The sequence below is a fragment of the Eptesicus fuscus genome, chromosome 12 (genome assembly GCF_027574615.1).
Source record: "Eptesicus fuscus isolate TK198812 chromosome 12, DD_ASM_mEF_20220401, whole genome shotgun sequence".
Classification (NCBI taxonomy): Eukaryota; Metazoa; Chordata; class Mammalia; order Chiroptera; family Vespertilionidae; genus Eptesicus; species Eptesicus fuscus.
In genome coordinates, this window is record NC_072484.1 from 32,454,806 (window position 1) to 32,473,504 (window position 18,699).

The 18,699-nt window shown below is 50.2% G+C and overlaps 2 protein-coding genes across 7 annotated transcripts in view; one reads left to right on the forward strand and one right to left on the reverse strand.

Annotated features, from left to right (window-relative positions):
* Positions 1 to 577: 577 nt before the first annotated feature.
* On the reverse strand, positions 578 to 18,243 carry LOC103285579 (dual specificity protein phosphatase 15). Of its 4 annotated transcripts, none has more exons than XM_054723911.1 (8): positions 18,189 to 18,243; positions 8,466 to 8,499; positions 6,894 to 6,976; positions 4,641 to 4,690; positions 3,617 to 3,691; positions 2,303 to 2,474; positions 1,981 to 2,005; positions 578 to 1,168 (listed from the first exon to the last, which is right to left on the reverse strand). In XM_054723911.1, the coding sequence occupies exons 1-8, from the start codon at positions 18,234 to 18,236 to the stop codon at positions 681 to 683; spliced, it is 975 nt and encodes a 324-aa protein (XP_054579886.1). In that variant the 5' UTR covers positions 18,237 to 18,243; the 3' UTR covers positions 578 to 680. The 4 variants fall into 4 exon arrangements, with proteins under 4 accessions (XP_054579886.1, XP_028000433.1, XP_054579887.1 ...); XM_028144632.2 differs by lacking the exon at positions 18,189 to 18,243 and adding an exon at positions 9,249 to 9,594; XM_054723912.1 differs by lacking the exon at positions 1,981 to 2,005 and having other exon boundaries at positions 803 to 1,168.
* Positions 16,497 to 18,699, forward strand: part of TTLL9 (tubulin tyrosine ligase like 9) — a 36,490-nt gene continuing 34,287 nt past the window's right edge. For all 3 annotated transcript variants that reach the window (XM_008141237.3, XM_054723909.1, XM_028144628.2), the window contains exon 1: positions 16,497 to 16,557. In XM_008141237.3, the coding sequence (XP_008139459.2) occupies positions 16,543 to 16,557 (15 nt within the window). In that variant the 5' untranslated portion in view covers positions 16,497 to 16,542. The remainder of the gene's footprint in view (positions 16,558 to 18,699) is intronic.

Below are 18,699 nucleotides of genomic sequence, written 5' to 3' on the forward strand. Positions count from 1 at the left end.
GACCTCTGCTCATCCTTGAAGTCAATTTGTTGCTTTATTGGGCTGCCTGGCCTTTAAACTCTAGGTGGGAAGGGTCATTCCCACCGGCTGGGGGTGGATCCTCCTCTCCAGTAACCACCAAAACCAGAAAGAGCTGCTTCTTACCAACCCTCTGCCACCCGCCCCTACTCTAGCTGTGTGTCCTCTGGCAAGCTGCCTGCCCCGGGATTAAGTGAACTCGTGTATGCAAAAGGACAGGCGTGAGGGAGGCATTTACCAGCTAGTATTTGTGAATAGGGAAGGGGGTGGGGGGGAGTTGGAGGAGGAAGAGGGGGCTCAGGGAGGAGAGTGGGGAGGGGAAGGGGATTCAAAGAGAAGGAGGGAGACCAAGGCTTGGGGAGAAATGGGGGGTGGGGGGAGGGGGAGTGTCAGAGCAGCATTCAGAATTCAGCCCAGAGGGCTGCAGTTTTACCCAGGGCGGCAGGCTCCGCGGGCCCCAGGGGATGCAGAGGGCCTCCCGCCCCTGTTTCCTGCTGGCCCCCGGCCCCTGGCAGCGTCCTGCTGCCCCACCTTTGCTCAGTAACCGGGAGGCACTCAGGAAAGCCGCTTCTGTGTCTCTTTAATACCCTGCAGGCCCGTCCAACCCCACTCCCTCCGCCTTTAAGAGGAGGGGCCGCGTGCCCCCGCCTCCAACCCAAGGCCTAAGGCACCAGGTGACTGCAGCAGGCTGGCCCCACGCAGAGAAGCCTAGACGGAGGAGGACGCGCTACCGCAGACAAGCAGGGCGGGCAGCGGGGGCAGGAGCAGGGATCAGGCCGCCGCGGGGCGCCCACGGGCCCTGGGCCCTCCTGGAGGCCGTGGGAGGCCCAGACAGCCCCCCTCAGGGGACTCGTCAGGAGGAAGAGGGGCGGGATCCTCACTTGCCGCCTCGGCGGGACAGGCACCGCGGGAGGCAGGAGAAAGTCTGCTTGACGCGCGCCAGCAGCGGCAGCGGCCCGTGGGCCTCCCGGGGCGTCCGCGGCACCAGGCGCTGCAGGGTTCCCTCGGAGGCCGAGGACTGCGGCGCGGGGGAGGCGGCCGAGGTCGCGGAGCCCTGCCGGCAGCGCTTGCACAGCGGCAGCAGCAAGCGCATCTCCTCCTCGTCGCGGAACGGGCTCTCTCCGAAGCGCTCCTCCAGCTGCCGGCGAAGCTGGGGTGGGGATGTAGGGGTTCGGTCGGTGCCAGGCCGTCGGCCCGGTCCCCTCCCCGATCCTTAGAGCTTCTGCCCTTGGGCGAGCTTCCCACACCTCGCTAAGCCCCTCCCCTTCCCGAATGTCCCCTGAGCCTCCATTCTGCGTTCCCATCCCCCCTTACGGAGCCCCTCCATGAGTCCCTTCCCTCTCCCTGAACCCACTTTCCTTTAGGACACTCCATCTTCCAGACCTGCCAAAGTGACCCTCCATCAACCCCTCCCCCCTGCACAGAACTCCACTCACACCGGGCCTCTTCTTTGCCTGCCTCTGTCCTAAAGCCTTGCAGACAGGCCTCGGGGTGCCAGCCTGCCACCTGCTGAGCGCCTTCCTGCACTTGCTGCTTCTCTCTCTCTGTCTCTCTTCCCTGGTGGTCCGGGAAGCCCCAGTCCCTGATATCTCCACGTGCCATCTGCCCATTGGGCAAAAGAGAAGGGACTGCTTTGGCCTCATCAAGGATCCAGGGGTAGAGTAGGAGGTGGACACTTGTCTCCAAAGGGGCCCAAACGCTCAAATGCCCTTCGGGTTCCAGGCAGGTAGAGCTGGTAGTTGTGGGACCTGATCAAATTGTCGGGTCCAGAGTCTGGCCCAAAGGCATTCAGATTCTAAATGAAATAGAAAACATCTAGCTCTCCAAACAAAATACACCCGGGGGCTATGTTAGCTCCAGGGCCATGCGTTTGAGACCCCAGAAAAATCTTCTGCCAGGTCTGAAGCAGAGGCTAAATTATTATTTTTTGTTTGTTTGTTTGTTTTTTTTGTTAATCCTCACCCGAGGATATTTTTTCCATTGATTCCTAGAGAGAGTGGAAGGGAAGAGGGGGAGAGAGGGAGAGAGAGAGAGAAACGTCGATGTGAGAGACACACATCGATTGGTTGCCTCCCACATTCTCCCCGACTCGACCAGGGCTGGGGATCAAACCTACAACCCAGGTACATGCCCTTGACCAGTAATTGAGCCCACGACCCTTCAATCTATGGGCTGGTGTCCTAACCACTGAGCAAACCTGCCAGGGCTAAATTCTTTCCAACCAATGCTCAGCTCCAGTGGGAAGAGCCTCCCACCCTGCCCCAGCCCCTGCCCCAGTCCCTACCTTCCGGGAACTGCCCCAGCCAAACTCTTCAAGCTGCTGCCTAAAGCCTGGGTTGGGGTTAGCAATGGGCCGGGTGGACTTGATGGCTTCAAGCACTTCCCGCCAGCCTAGTCCCGTCACAGTCATCACATAGGCTGTCACGATGGTGGTGCTTCGAGAGATGCCTGCAAAGCTGATTACCCCACCCCAAGCTTCAGGGAAGGCCCAGTCTTCTCTGTGCCCCCCAGATAACCCATCCCCACTTCCACTCTCCCACCCTTGCCTCCTGAGCTCCAACCACAAGGAACCTGCCAGGACCTATCGCCCCACCTCCAGGCCTTTGCCCATTCTGTTCCCTCTGCCTGGAGAATCCCCAGGCATTCCTCCACATTAAAGTCCTGAGTGAAACATCATTTCATTCATTCATTCATTCAATAAATGTTTACTGATCCTCTGTTGTTTTTCAGATCCTGGGGATCTAGTGGGAAGTAAAACAGAGATGGTCTCTGTCATCCTGATACTTATAGTATGGTTGGGGGAGACAGGCACTAACCAGGGAAACGATTTCAGGTGGTGATGATGAAGATGAGAAGATGAGTCCAGGGGCTAGGAGATGGTATAGGAAGAGATATTAATCTAGTGGGGAGAGGGGGAGGGGGAGGATGAGGGAAGCTGTTCCTAAGGAAGTGACACCACGCTGAGTCTTGAACAGTATGTAGGAAGACCAGGAGATGGGAGCCTGGTGGGTTTGGAAAGCAAGGAGATGGCCAGTGCATTTTGAGCGGGGGAAGGAGGGAGAGCGGGTGAGAGACAAGGCTGCAGGTAGCTGTTCCTGTGGCTGGGGCTCCAGCATAGGGTCAGTGCTCAGTGAGAAGTTATGAAATGAGTGACTTATACTGGGCTAGGGGCTCCTGGGAAGACTTGGGGGTCCCGTCTCCCAGCCTGAGGTTCTCCACTACCCTGCACTACTATGGCTCAAATGCCTAGAGGGGAGGGGAGGGAGCTAGAACTATTGGTGGGTATTTGGTTACCTGCATGGCCTCACCTGTCCCTCCCAATAGCCCATCACGTCAGCATTCTTTCCCCCATTTCACAGATGAGGAAACTGAGTCTCAGGGAGAAACAGCTATTTGGCCATGGCCTCCCAGCTGGTGAAGGACAGAGCCCTGATTTGAGGCCCCCTTTCAGCTTCTATCAGATGGACGGTAGATGGTCAGCCATTGTGACAACTGGGCAAGATCTGCCACACGTTCCCCCTTCCCCATAGGATGAGTGTGTGTTCGGGGTACAGGACAGTCACTTACTTCCTTTCTCCCCGCTCCCCTCTTAACTCACCAGTGCACAAGGCAGTTCCCCCCGTTGAGGCGGCAACAGTGGATGAAGCTGATACATTCTTTGAAGTGCTTTTTGCTAGAAAAGAAAGCAATAGGGAGGGAGCACTGGGGGGATGTCTCCCAGTTGTCCCCCTCCCCATTTATGGGATGGCAAGAGACAAAGAGCCTGGGGGTGCTTAGGTCAGCTAGTGCGTGCAGTGAGTAGGGGCCAGTGCTGTCATTTGAGCTGGGGATGTGTGTGAAACAATAAAGCGAGGCCAGTCATGGCAGATCCCACTACAGAGGCCGGAGAACCTCCCCAATGTGTCCTGGGGACCCTGTTTTCACAGGGGAGGGAGAATCTTGATTTTTTAAAGGAAATGGGTGGGAGGAGACACAGGGGTCCCCTTCCTCTGGGGGTCTGCAATCACTGGGAACAGTGATGGTCTACAATGGGGCTGACAGCAAGATTCCAGAGGGGCAGGGGTGCCTTGTCCGGGCCCCTCCCAGGCTGGAGGCACTGCTGCTAACATGAACAGAAATCCTGGGTTCTGAGCCCCCATTATACTCCAGGCCTTATCCTAGATCCTCAACCCATGCCATCTGATCTCGGAAAGCCTCCTTGATGCTGATCACACCCCCACTGTCCCTCTCAGAGAAGGGAAGTGATTTGTCCAAGGTCACACAGCAAGTAGATGGCAAAGCCTGGCCAGAACCCAGACATCTTAACGCCAAGGCCAGGAACCAGCTGAGCCTGACTTTCCAAATCCGCTGGTGCAGCTGATCCTGTGAGTCGGGGCACTTTCTCCAATTCACAGCAGAAGAGACTCAGCTCTGGGAGGTTAATGGTCTTGGTCAGGGGCCCAGACCAAGGCGTGGCTGAGACAGAGTCAAACTTGGGGCTGGGTGACCATCTGTGCTGGGGTCCCAGGACAGCTTTCTGGTCTGAGTCCTCTCTTTTCTCCCTCACACCACTTCCCATCCTCCCTCCCACCATCACAGGAGGCAGCTGTCTATCCATCGGTCGGTCCATCCGGGGAACTTACATGGGTACCTCAGGGTTGTCGGCTACTGGGATGCGAAGGTAGGTTATGCCCTGAAAGTACAAAACACACACAGGCAGTGCGGGGGGCGGGGGGGCTTGTTTGCCCCTCTTACCCCAGCCTGGGCCCGCAAGCACCTCCTGACCCCAGCCCAGTTCCTGCCCCTCTCTGGGCCACAGTTGTCCTCTCTGTTCAAAGAGGACCTCCCAGCTCTGGCCATCAGTGATTCTAGAACCTTCTAAGAACCTGATAAAAAGGATCCAGGGACCTTTCTTTTAGCCAGGAAAGGGCCACTTAGAGTGACTCCCCTCCAAAGGAGGATTACAACATTACATAGTAAGAAGGGCACGGCAGATTTCATTTTCTTGAAAAGAAACAAAAATTATGAAAATAAGTTTACACTTCACGAATTGTGGTTATAACATTTGTGCTAATTATGAAAATAATCAAGGAGTGTATTGTCACTAGTTTTTCCAACAAACTTGTTCCAGCATCCTCCACTTCATGCTTCACCTTCACATAAGTTCATAAGGATGATCTTTGCCCACATTCCAAGAACCTCGTCACTTTTCTCAAGGACTTGTCTTAATTGTTGGATATTCAAATGGCTCTTTTCAGGTATCTGGCCCACCAATGGCCAGTGGCTAAGGGACCCCAGCCACATCCTCGTTTGTTAAAGGCTTCATGTGAGAGTCCAGCTTTTCTGCAACTCACTTTCACCAAGGTCACTCCATCCTGCATCTTTTGCAAGGCTTGCAATTTCATTTGCAACACATTTGGCCTTGCATTTGCAGGGCATAATCAACCTCTGACTGGTAAATTCACTGATGGGTGGAGCAGGAGAGACGCTTGGGAGAAGAGGGGAGGGCTGTTGGAGCAGGGATTCATTTTACAAGCAGTCATTTCATTAGTAAATATATTCATGACTTCACAACCTTCCCCATGCAATCTGGTGACTGCGTACTCCAATTACTTCAAAACAAGCCTGCACTATAAAGCAAAATCAGACTCCATTGACCTGAAAAGTTCTCCTTTGAATGACACTGAGAATCATAGATTATTGGATGTTGCTCTCAGAAATAATCAAATCAGGCACATGGGGAAACTAAGGCCCAGAGAGGGAAAGGATCCTGCCTAAGGTCACACAGCAAATCTGTGACAGAACCTGGTCTGAATCTCAGATCTTCAGAGCCCTTTCCCACCCCCAGTTCTTTACCTCCAGTGGGTGACTGAGACTAACAGATAAGGAGGAAGGGTCTCTGTTCATGCGATGGGTATGATTAACTTTGTATTATATCAGCTGTAAATTGTTAAGCACCTATTGTGTGCCTTGCAACAATTCAGTCAGGTCAGTACTCTCATAAAATTCCCTTTACAGGTCAGACAACTGAGGTTCAGAGAGGTGACGTCCTACCAGTGGTCGGCAAACTCATTAGTCAACGGAGCCAAATATCAACAGTACAACGATTGAAATTTCTTTTGAGAGCCAAATTTTTTAAACTTAAACTTCTTCAAAATAGACTTGCCCAGGCCGTGGTATTTTGTGGAAGAGCCACACTCAAGGGGCCAAAGAGCCACAGTTTGCCGACCACGGTCCTATACCCAAGGTTACAGAGAGAGTAAGTGAAGATGTGAACGCAGGCCTCCTGACTTCAGCACATGTGGTCTGGATTGCCTGCTTTCCTCCTCTGGGTCAAAACACCCTCACCTCCTTTTCCCCAGGACTCGATAATTCCAGCACCAACTGCTTCTGTGGGAGCCACGCTTTACAGTGTGCCAGGCATCTTCACCATCCCACAGCCCATTTGCCCCCTCACAACAGCCCCCTGGGGCAGGTAGAGCTGAGGGATCAGAGGCCCAGAGAGGCAAAGTCACAGCTCCAGGTCCCACAACGAAACACAGAGCCCAGAACCATCCATTTGGGGCCATCTATTCAGCTGGGCAGTGGGAAGCCCAGGTGGGGGCCTTGTTATGGCTCAGTGGAGGCATCTGGAGCCAGATGGCCTGTGTTCAAATTCTAGCTCAACTTCCTGGATGTGTGAATTTAGGCAAATTACTTTACCTCAGTTGGCAAACAGGGATGCTAATGTAAAAGAGGCCCGTTTTCAACCAAATGAGAGAGCATGGGTCAGGGGGTCAGGAAGGCAGTAAAGGACTGGCACATAGTAGGTACATGATAAATGGGCACCGGGGGGGAGGGTATCTGAAGCCCCCTCCCCAATCTATGCACAGCCCTGGGATGGGGGTAAGGAGTACCTGCATCAGAGGCTGAGGTGACTCATGAATGGAGATGATGTGTGTGATCTTATTCCGGCCCAGCTGATCCGGGTCTTTGGCATCTGAAAGAAACAGGAATCTTAAGCCAGTCTGGCAGGTATGACTTATGTGTTCCTGATGGCCAAGTGAGAGGCAACTCCCTGCCCAACTCTCCTTCTCACCGCACCCTCTCCGCCTTGGCGGACCCTCTGCCTGGTCTCGGCTCCTAGGCCACCTCCTGCTCCTGGCATAACAGGTCCTGCCACACCCCTAGGCTTCAGTCTTGTCTCTGGGGCACCCCCAAGTTAACAGCCCAGCATCTCCCCCGCCTTCCCCGTGCTATTCTTTCCATTGCAAACACCCTTTCCCGGCATAGCCTTGACCCAGTAATTCTGCTTCTAGGAATCTGGTCTACAGAAGGGTTTGTTCACATGAAGTTTTGTGTACAGAGGACGATATTCTCTGCAGTGCTGCTTATAACAGTAACAACACCAGAAATAGAAGTGGGAACAAACTAAATGTCCATCAAAAGGGAGCTGGGTAAAAAATGGCATATTCATACTTGAATACTATGCAGATCTGTGTGTGCTGATGTGCAAGGATGTCCACAATACATTATTAAATGGGAAATATAGGCGACAGAACAACATGCAGAATAGGTTTCCATTTTTGTTTTAAATCTGGTATCTGCATCGACAAAGAGATGAAACATGACCTGGGGGCAGGCCCACACCCTATGCTATCAGAGGTCATTTCTAGGGGCTGGATTGCCAGTATATACAGACCTTTTATAATCAAAGTATGCGACACATATCGCCTCTGTCCCCATTTGTCCACATCCTCACTCAACACATTTACTGAGTGCTCACTATGTGCAGTCCTGGCTTCTGCCCTCATGGGAATTTGGACCTTATTTAGCCAAATACTCAGAAAGCAATGTGGCATGTGCTGCTGAGGTAGCTCCAGGGTGGAGGGGGTCAGGGCTTATGAGAGGGGGGCACCTAAGCCGTTGGGGGACAGGGTGATGGGGAAGGCCTATCCCAGTTCAGATGCCCCTCCCTCTCGGAAGCTTTCTCTGACTCTGCAGATGGACGTGACTTTTCTCACTACGGGCCCCCCAAACCCTGGACCGGCCTGTCTCTGAACACAGGCCCGGGGCAGGCGAGTGCCAAGGCCTTGGGGCAGAGTGGGCAGGGCTGACCAGTGGAGTTCCTGAGGTACAGCCCAGTCTCCAGGACTTCTGCAAACAGACCTCAAGCCCGCACCTCAGGGTCAGCACCTTTAGAGGTGCTGGTCTGGTGCGGAGGGAGAGGCTAGGCTCCGAGCACCTGCAGACTTGCCCAGCGTCCAGCCTTCTGAGCCCTTTGCCCTGGAGACACTTCCCCACCCACGTACCTACCCCTTAGTCCTCGAGAGCTCTTTCCCCCTCCCAGCCTGGCATCACTTCCCTGCCCCCAGCCCCATTCCTGAGCGCCTCCGAGGAGGAGGTGCGTGGGCCAGAGCATGAATGGCAGGCATGGGCCTGGGGCAGGCAGAGTGCCATGGCCTCGGGGCAGAGTGGGCCGTGCTCACCAATGAAGTTTCCGAGGTAGAGTCCAGGAAGTACCTACAGGGGAGACAGGCAGGGTGAGCCCGCAGGGTCAGCGGGGTAGGGGAGCAGGGCCCTTCCCACCCCTGTTAGCTGGAGCCCGCAGCCGCTCTCCATCCCATGAAGGCTGTCTGAGCCTCAGGACAGAGGGGGCCCTGTCCCTCTGGGGGCCTGGACCCTGTGAGAGGGGTTGGGGAGGCACGAGGGGGCACCAGGCAGGCTGCCTTGGGTGGGGGTGGGAGGAAAGAGGAGGGAGGGCACGAAGACCAGGGAGAGGGAAGGGGGAGGTGGACTTGACAGGGTGGATGGTCGGGAATTCTGAGGAGGAGGGAGTGGGAAGGCAGGGACAGGAGGAGGTAGAGAGTCCAGAGTCAGAGGCAAGGGAGTCAGAGAGAGAGAGTCTAGGAGTGACAGGGAGCCACAGAGAGACACAGGGAGAAAGAGTCACAGAAAAGGCAGCTACAGAGACAGACAGGAGAGAGAGAGAGAGAGAGAGAGAGAGAGAGAGAGAGAGAGAGAGAGAGAGAGAGAAAGAGAGAGGGAGGGAGGGAAAGTGAGAGGGAGGGAGGGAAGGAGAGAGAGAGAGAGAGAGAGACAGCCCCAGAGAGACAGCTCCAGGGAGACACACAGAAATACGATCTCAGAGTCACAGGGAGCAAGAGACAGAGACACAGAGAGACTCGGCGGGAGCCAGAAGGTCAGAGGCGGGCAGAGCGACCCGGGCGGGGGGCGAGCAGGCGCGGGCTGCGCGGTCCCCGCCCACCTACCTTAGTCATGCCATTCCCCATGATCCCCGGGCCGGGGGTCCGGCCGCACCCCCAGCTGGCAGCCCCGAAAGCGCTCGGGTCACAGCTGCCGCGATGGCCCAGGCCCGGCGCCGGCTGCCTGGCGGGGAGCAGGGGGCCCGGCGTCCGCGGCCGCGCCCAGCCCGGCCCAGCCGCCGTCACCGCCCGCCGACCCCCGGCCAGGGAGGGAAATGATGGAGCCGCCGCCGCTGCCACCGCCGCAGGCTCCTCCTACCCCCTTGGTCATGTGGGGGCCCCTCCCGCGGGTCGCGGCGGGGGACTGGACAAAGCCCCAGTGTGCCGGGCCCCGGGCCCACGGGACAACGGCAGCTTGTTGGGGCCGCGTGGGGCCGAGGCCTCCGGAGGCGGGGGCGAGGCGCTCCCCCCCCGCCCACTGGCACCGTCAGGCTCGGGCCGGCGGGGGCGGGAGCCCGCAGCCAGGGGCTTGGGGACCCAGCCCCCAGCTCCCGCTCGGCCCGCACTTCCCAGCGGGCCCCGGGGCACAGCACTTGGCTCCGTGGGCCTTGGTTTTCCAGCAGAAAAGTGATGGGGGGCTGGACTTTGCTTGCTATGGGTCCCGTGTTCTTCAGATTCTGTTTGAGACGAGAGAAGTGGGCAATCCCTTCCAACTGTAACCCTCGGTCCCGCCACACTCCCCATGCAGGCATCCTAACAGCCAGCCATCCTCCTGCCCCACGCACACAGCCATCTGTCTCCCACCCTTCAGTTCATTCATTCCCTGATTCATCCTCCATCCATTCATCCATCCTCCCATCGACCCTCCCATCTCTTCATCCCAACCACTTGGACCTCTATGTGGAGGGTGCCATTTGGGTCAGTTCTGCTGGGACCAGGCACACCTGTCCTTAGGGCCCCCAAGAAGTCAGAGGTGAATGGGAGGTGAGGGGAGGGTTGCAGCCCCCTGGCCCCTCCGAGTAAAGGAGACTACAACAGGATGTCGCTGGAGGCAAGAGTCCTGGAAAGTGGTTCTGGAGACCAAGGTTCCAGGCCCTATTCCCCTCTGGCCTGCTGGGTGGCCCTGGGAAAGCCCCCTTGGCGTCCCAGCCCCCCTTTCTGTGGGTCTCAGGGTGTTGAGGGTAGCCCTTCTGCTCCCAGGACCAAAGCTGGAGAACATGAAGTGACGGAGACCAGACACCTCCTAAGCGACTGAAATAGAAGCAGCGGAACCAGCTGTCCTCCCCCATCTATAGCAGCAGGTGACTATGCGAGGAATGTCAGAACAGATAAGGACAGAGGGTTGACAGAACCTGTTGGAAATGCAATGGCTGGAGAAAAAGAAAACCGTTGCTTCTGTGTTTCTTGACTCCTCAAATTCACAGCACACACGGGGCTGCCTGTCTCAGCGCTCTCTGAGCCCAGAGTTCTCATGAAAACCAAATTATTCAACAATACTCACCAAGAACCTACTACATGGTAGGTACTGGGGACACACAGGTAGGAAAGGGAAACAGTTCCTATCTCCATTGGCTAACAGTCTAGAACAGCGCTGCCCAATAGAAATAGAACGTGAGTCATGTGTGTAATTTAAAATGTTTTAGTATTTGTAATTTAAAATGTGTAATTTAAAATGTTTTCACATTAAAAATGTAGAAAGAAACAGGTTGTTAATGATGTTTTAACCCAATATAGCCAAAGTATTATTATTTCAACATGTAGTCAGTATTTTTAAATTATTAATGACATATTTTACATCTTTTTTTATGGTATGAAGTCTTTAAAATTCAGCGTGTATTTTACACTCTGAGCACACCCCGATTCAAACCAGGCACATGTCAAACGCCTCATAGCCGTATGTGTCTGCTAACTACAGACTGGACACCTCAGGTTTGGGAGGGTGTCCAAACAAAATAAGCAAGTGGACAAATAAAGCATTTATAAATGGTCACACTTTTCTATGAAGGAAACCAAAGTGAAAAAAAGCCTCTCTAAATAGGTGACATTAAAGTTGAGACCTGACATAGAAGAAGGACCCAGCTATTTAAAGATTAGAAAGAGATGTGGGGAGTGGGGAGCCGGGTGGGGGGGAGAGTAGAGAGATTTCCAGCAGGAAAAAACAGCATGTGGGGGGCCCAGCCAGCATGGCTCAGTGGTTGAGCATTGACCTTTGGACCAGGAGGTCACGCTGGATTCCCAGTGACGGCACATGCCAGGTTGTGGCCTCAATCACCAGTCGGGGAGGGGGGGTTGCAGGAGGCAGCCAATCAATGATTCTCTCTCATCATTAATGTTTCTTTCTCTCTTCTCTCTCCCTTCCTTTCTGAAATCAATGAAAAAAAGTTTTTAAAAAGGACAGCATGGGCAGAGGCTCTGAGGTGGGAAAAGGTTGGCCTTTGGAAAGAGCCAGTGGAACTGGAGGGGAGGAAGCCAGAGGGAGGTGGTAAGAGTTAGGCTGAGAGGAGAGAAGGGGGGGAGTGTGCAGGATCATGTGTGGCCATATTGGGGGTTTAGGTTTTCTTTTCGGTATGATGGAAAGCCAATGGGGAGATGTAACTGGGGGAGCCATGTCACCTGATTTACATCTTAAGTCCATCACTTTGGCTCCTATCTGGAGTGTGGGTTAGAGAGCAAAGCAGAGAGGCCAGGGAGGAGGTTACTGTGGCCACTCGGGCAAGAGGTGATGGTTTTCCCACCTTGAAAATCACCACCTGTGCCACAGAAGTGAAAGCAGAGTTATTCATTCATTCAACAAATCCTTACTGAATGCCGGATTATAGATAAAAAAATTGCACCAAAGACATGCTGATATCTGACCTGAGTTCCCAGAATGCCCTACCCATGGATGACATAAAGAACTGCTCATAACTGGCCTGAAGACTAGTCCCTCACCACGGCCCTGGCCTTAGCAGCTCTGTGAACCTGGGCAGGCAACCCAATTCCCCCGGGTCCGTTTCCTCATCCATAAAGGCAAAATTACAACAGTCTTTTGAACGCCTACTTGGTTGTTGGGAAAATAATCAAGTCACATGTACAAAAGAACTCTCTATTGGGTTAAAAGATCTGGAAACAAACAAACATCCAGATATACTTATTAGATTGAACACATTTAATAACTATTAACTGCTTATCCTTAGAAAGTGTTAAGTTGTTGCAAAGCCCAATTTGCTGTAAATAAGTCATGAAGTGACTGTTTTATACTAGTAAAGCCAATAATAAAAAGATACTAAAATGCAGGCCTCATCTTTTCATTTCCTTGCTAAAAACCCTTCAGTGGCACATTATGGTGGAAAAAATAATGGATCCCCCAAAGATGTCCATGCTCTAATTCCTAGAAATTGTGACTATGTTATGTTACATGGGAAGGGAGAATTAAGGCTACAGACGCAATTGAGGTTGCTAATCAGCTGACCACAGGATGGAAAGATTATCCTGGACTATTTGGGTGGGCCCAATGTAATTACAAGGGTCCTTATAACTGAAAGAGGGAGGCAGGGGAATAAGGGTCAGAGGGCATGTGATGACAGGAGCAGAGGAATGGTATGATTGCTGGCTTTGAAGATGGAAGGGGGCCATAAGCCAAGAAATGCAGGTGGAAAAGCAAGGAAACCAATTCTCTCCAAAGCCTTCAGAAGGAACCCAGTCCTGCCGCCACCTTAACTTTAGGTTAGAGAGACACATTTCAGACTTCTGACCTCAACACTGTAAACGAATACATTTTATATTGTTTTAAGTCACGTTGTTTGTGGTAATTACAGCAGCAATAGGAACCTAATGCACTCACCAATACCCCTAGGAAAAAGTCCAACCTGCTTAGCATAGCACACAAGGCCTTGTGGAATCTGGCTCATGTCACTGTGACCTTGAGCAAAGTTCTTAATTTCTATGGGCCTGTTTCCTCATCTGTAAAATGGGAAGGAAAAAAAAATCCCTCTCGGTCTGTAATGAGATTATGAGAGGACACATTTAAGGTACCTAAAAGAGACACTGCATACCATTATAATTATCATGGAGCAATTGGCAGGGAGTTAGGAGGCCTGGGCTCTATTCCCATTGTTAGGGCTCGGTTTCCACATCTGTAGAAAAGGAAACGAACACATACAGGTTTAGCATCTTCATCTCTCCCCTCTTCTCCACTCTTTCCTGGCCGTTGATCTGTTTTTCCTTCCTCAAACCGGCTTCCCTCTCTCTGACTTCTCATTTTGCACAGGCTATCCCCTCTGCCTGGAATGCTCTTCCCATCCCCTTCTCCAGGCTAACTCCCATTTCCTCCCAGCAGTCTTTGCTGGACCCAGTTAGAATCGGTTAGACCCCACTGTCATGTGTTCCCAAAGCATCCTAAGCTTCCTCTATGGTAGTGCTGATTTTCGGTCATTACTATGGCTTGTGTGTTTTTCGTTTGGAAAAAAAACACACAAAACAAAACCCAAAAACAAACAAATCCAGATAAGAATACTTTGACCTATTTGCTCCAAGTGTGTTGTTTAAATAAAACAAAACATTGCAAGTAAACTTGAAGTAGTTGACGTTCCCTTTCCTCTCTCCTCTTTCCCAGAGGCAGCCACTATTGTGAATTTGGTGTGTAGTTTATCAGTCCACATTTTAATTTTTTAAATACCTATACACCCATAAATATATAGAATATGCTTTTATATGTGTTTGTAATTAATACAAATTGTAACCTTTAAAATATTTATCATTCTACAACTTTGTTTTATTCACTCAAAAATAGGTCTGGAGGATATTTTCTTATTGATATAACCTGAATCTTACATTTTTATCACGATGTAATATTTTGTTATTAGAATATACCCCATTTTATTCATCTATCACCCTAGTAATGGACATTTAGTTTCTATTAATTTTCCACTATGATAAAGAATGTTGCAAAGAACATCTTTATACATATGACCTATGAGAATTTCTTTAGAAAAGGTTGTCAAGTTGCACTTTTGTGGCAAAATGATAGGTAGTCCATGGGTTGTATAGCTGTATTTGGAGAGCTGACAGCCAATAGCATAGAGTTGGTGCTTAAGTACTGAAATCAGTGTGTGTGCATTTTCAACTTTACAAAATATTGCCAAATGCCTTCCAAAGTGTGAGTATACCAGTAGCATATAAAGGTTCCCATTTCCTAATATGCTCATAAACACTTGGCATTGATATGTTTTTATTTTTATATAGCTGGTCATAAAATCACATCTTATAATTGTTTATATTTACATATCTCAATTTGCTTATTAGCTATTCTGCTGAAACTTCTTTATTCATATCTTTTACCCATTTTTCTTTTCTCTTGCAGGTTGGGGGGAATCTTTCTTAATGGTCTGTAGGAGTTCTTTGAGTACTAGTCCTTTGTTACATATGTTGCAGATATTTTCTCCTAGTCTGTAGCTTGTATTTTATTTTATTTTTAAAAGGTTTTTAATTGATTTTGAGAGAGAAAGAGAGAGAGAGAGAGAGAGAGAGAGAGAGAGAGACATCAATGTGAGAGTGAAACATTGATCAGCTACCCCTGCATGCCCTCTACTGGGGGGATCGAGCCTGCAACCTGGGCATGTGCCCTGACCCAGAATCAAACCTGGCAACCTTTTGGTGCACCCAATGAAACTCAACCAACTGAGCCACACCGGCCAAGGCTATAGCTTGTCTTTTAATTGAATTTACAATGTCTTCTGTTATATGGCAATTTAAATTTCAAGAGAGTCATAGATCAGTTTTGTCTTTTATGAGTTGTGCTTTACAGGGTGTCCCAAAAAATGTATACACACATAACAGCTGATAGCTCAACTGATGCTTTTTCTTTTCAGATTTAACCCATTGGAATTAATAATTAATCAAAGTATATATACATTTTTGGGACACCCTGTATTACTGCTTATCTAAGAACTCTTTCTCCACCCTGAGATAATAAAATGTTATATATATATATATTAGTCTGAAATATTTGTTTGCCATATTTATTATTTAATCCACTTGAATTAGGCATTTATCTTTCATTCCTAGGAAAGCCAGTTCCTTGGTGCCATTTACTGAGTCCTCCATCCTTTCCCCACTAGTTTATGATGCCACCTCTATTACACACACACACACACACACACACACACACACACACACACACACACACAGTGTCTGTTTCTAGAATCGCCCATTGTATTCCCTTGATATTTGCCTCTCCCTGCATTATACTGGGACTGATAGGCAGGGAGATGTCTTCTGCCTCAACACATACACTTTGTTATTTTGGTTTGACAAGAGCTCTCAAAATTCCTGATTGGATTTGGGAAAATACACATTTTTATGTTGATATTGAGTCTTCCCATCCATGTACATGGTATATCCCTCCATTTATTCAGGCCTCCTTTAATGTCCTTCAATGTTTTGCAGTTTTCTCTATGAGAATACAAACTCCACAAGGGCAGATGCTTGTTGATTTTGTTCACTGCTGTATCTCGGAGTCAAGAATGGGGCATAACATAGAGTAGATACTTAATAAGAATTTGTTGTTTAATGAAATATCTTGCATACATTTTGTTAGACATATTCCCACCTAACATATTTTTTGTTGCTATACAAAAATAACAAAATTAAAAAAAATAGTTCCTAATCAGCTATGATTGGTATATAGATCCCCAGGTAGTGGAGTGGGAAGGGGAAGAAGGGGAGGACAGGGAGCCAGTACAGAGGGCAGTGATCAATAAGTTGCCACTTCAGGTTATATGCAGGGGAGAACGAAGATCGGATTTGTGTTTGAAAGAGCTCTTTGGCTGCTGTGCAGAGAATGAAACCGGAATGGGTAGGGCAACAGAGGTCACTAGTAGGCCGGTCAGGTAGGTGGCTACTGCAGGCGTGGAGGTGAGTGCTGGCATAACTGGAGAGAGCACAAGTGACTGGCAGCGTTGTCAGCTGATCAACTAACTGACCAGGTGACTCAGTGAGGGCCGGAGTAAGGAAACATAGGGCCACTGCATTTTCCAAAAGCTGGCTTTTCAGACTCGGCGCTCTCAGGTCAAGCGAAGTTCAGCTGGAAGAGGCCCTGGGCCGTGGATGCCCGCGGCGGCCTCTGGCCGGGAGTGTCCTGCGCTGCGGAGGCGCGGGGCCGAGAGGAGAGCTGTGCGGTGGTGGAGGGGTCTGGGCCGCAGGGGCGAGCAGTGACTTCCCGCCTCTGGGACCGGCCGACCGCTCCAGAAGGCGTTCTCTAGGACCATCCAATCAGAGCGGCGGATCCGGGCACCCACCCCCTCCGTCGCCTTGGCAACAGGACGCGAAGGCTCCGGCCGGGTGAGGTGGCGGTTTGAATCGGGCCCTGAGGAATCGCGTCATGTCACGGCCGAAGGTAGGAGTGCAGCAGGACCCTGGCGCTTTCTTCGTCCCCAAAGAGAGGGAGGGGAGCTGCGGAGGGATTGAAAAATGTAGGGTCCTCGCGGAAGGATTCCGATGGAGTGAGCAAAAATGATACATTCAGAGAAAGGACCACAAGTCCCGGCATGCCGCGCGCCATCGGAGTCTCGGCGCGAGTCCACCGAACCAGACCGGCTGGCGGGAAATTTACAAAACTGTAGGACTCGAACTGTACTCAGCGATTTCTGTGACTCGGGGGGAAGCTCAGAATTTCGGATTTCCTGACTTGGAAAAGCTCTTAGAGATTTGTTTGCCTCATCTCCCGCTTGCCTACCCATTCATCCATTCATAATCCACCCATCCATCCATCCATCCATCCATCCATCCATCCACCCCACCACCCACCCATCCATCCAGTGGAATACAGTGCTGGCCAATGGGGACACAAGGTGAAATCCTGATCTCTAGGAGTTCATAGGCCATCTCCCCCATTTTAAGTGAGAAAAGAGAGACCCAAAGAAATAAATTAGTTACTCTAGAATCTAGCTCTTCCCACTCCAACCAGCTTCTTATCCCGTGTTCCACCTCTCATGAATGGCAACTCCTTTCCTTAATTCCCTTTCACAACTAAAAATGAGTAATTACATTGGACCTATCCAGGTAATCCCAAATAATCCAGTTTAATCAATATTTTAAAGTCAGTTGGTTAGCAACCTTCATTCCATCTGCAACCTTAATTTCCTTGGTCATAGAATGTAACATATTTACAAAATCAAATAACTATGAAAAAATTTAAAATGTTCGACATACACTGAAAACTAGAAAACATGTGGAAAGAAATTAATGAAGACTTAAATTAATGGAGATTCTGACCATATTCATGGATTGGAATACTCAGTACTTTATGATGTCATTTCTTCCCAAAACAATCTTTGGATTTAATGCAGTTCCAATCAAAATCCCAAATACTAGCCCTGGCTCAGTGGTTAGAACCTGAAGGGTTGAAGGTTTGATTCTCGATCAAGGACACCTACCTGGGTTGCAGGTTCATTCCTCACCTCAGGGCACATTTGGGAGGCAACCAATCGATGTGTCTCTCTCACATTGATGTTTCTCTCTCTCTCTCTCTCTCTCCCCCCTCCCTTCTACTCTAAAAGCAATGGGAAAATATCCTTGGGTGAAGATTTAAAAAAAAATCCCAACATACTATTTTTTTTAGAAATTAGCAAGCTGATTTATATGGAAGGACCCCCAAATTATAGACAATCTTGAAAAAAAATTTGGAGGACATGCCACCTGATTTCAGATATACTAGAAAGCAGCAGTAATTAAGACAGTGTGGTAGTGACATTCAGAGAGACAAATAAGTAAATAGAACAAAATAGAGACTAGAGATTGACCCACATATATAGTCAATTGAATTTTGACAGAAGTGCCAATGCAATTCAGTGAGGAAATGAAAAGTTTTTCAATCAAAGACTGGAGCAGCTAGGTAAACATATGGAAAATGGAATTGAAAACACCAGAGAATATAAAAAATGTAATAAAAAAAGACTAGGACACTTAACTAGTTCTGGGGCAGTTGGAGGGGCTTGAATGGATGAATGGGATAAGATTTTAACTTACTTCTGTGGATAAGCTTATTTCTGCCAATTTTGTAGAGCAGCCTCCCATTAGTCCTCCAACAACAGCTCTTTGAGGGGTAGAATGGTGTGGTAGGCAGAATTCTAGATGCCCCCCTGAGATTCCTACCCCCAGCATACACACCTTGTGTAATTCCCTCCCCTTAAGTGTGGGCGGAGCCTGTCAATTTGATTGGATAGTTGCTATCATAATTACAATAGGTTATATGAGACTCCATTGTGGCTAACTTGAAGGGACAAGAGTTGGAAGTCAGAGGACATGCTCCTATTGGCCTAGAAGAAAGCAAGCATTCATGTTGTGAACTGCCTCTGGGGACCAGCACTCCCTAGGAGCTGAGAGCAGTTCCCAGCCAATGGCTAGCTAGTAAACAGGGACCTCAGTCCCACAACCCCAAGTAACTGAATTCTGCTAAATGGTTTGGAAGAGGACCCCAAGTCCTGGATGAGAACCATAACCCAGGTCATCATTTTCATTGTGGCTTTGTGATACCTGA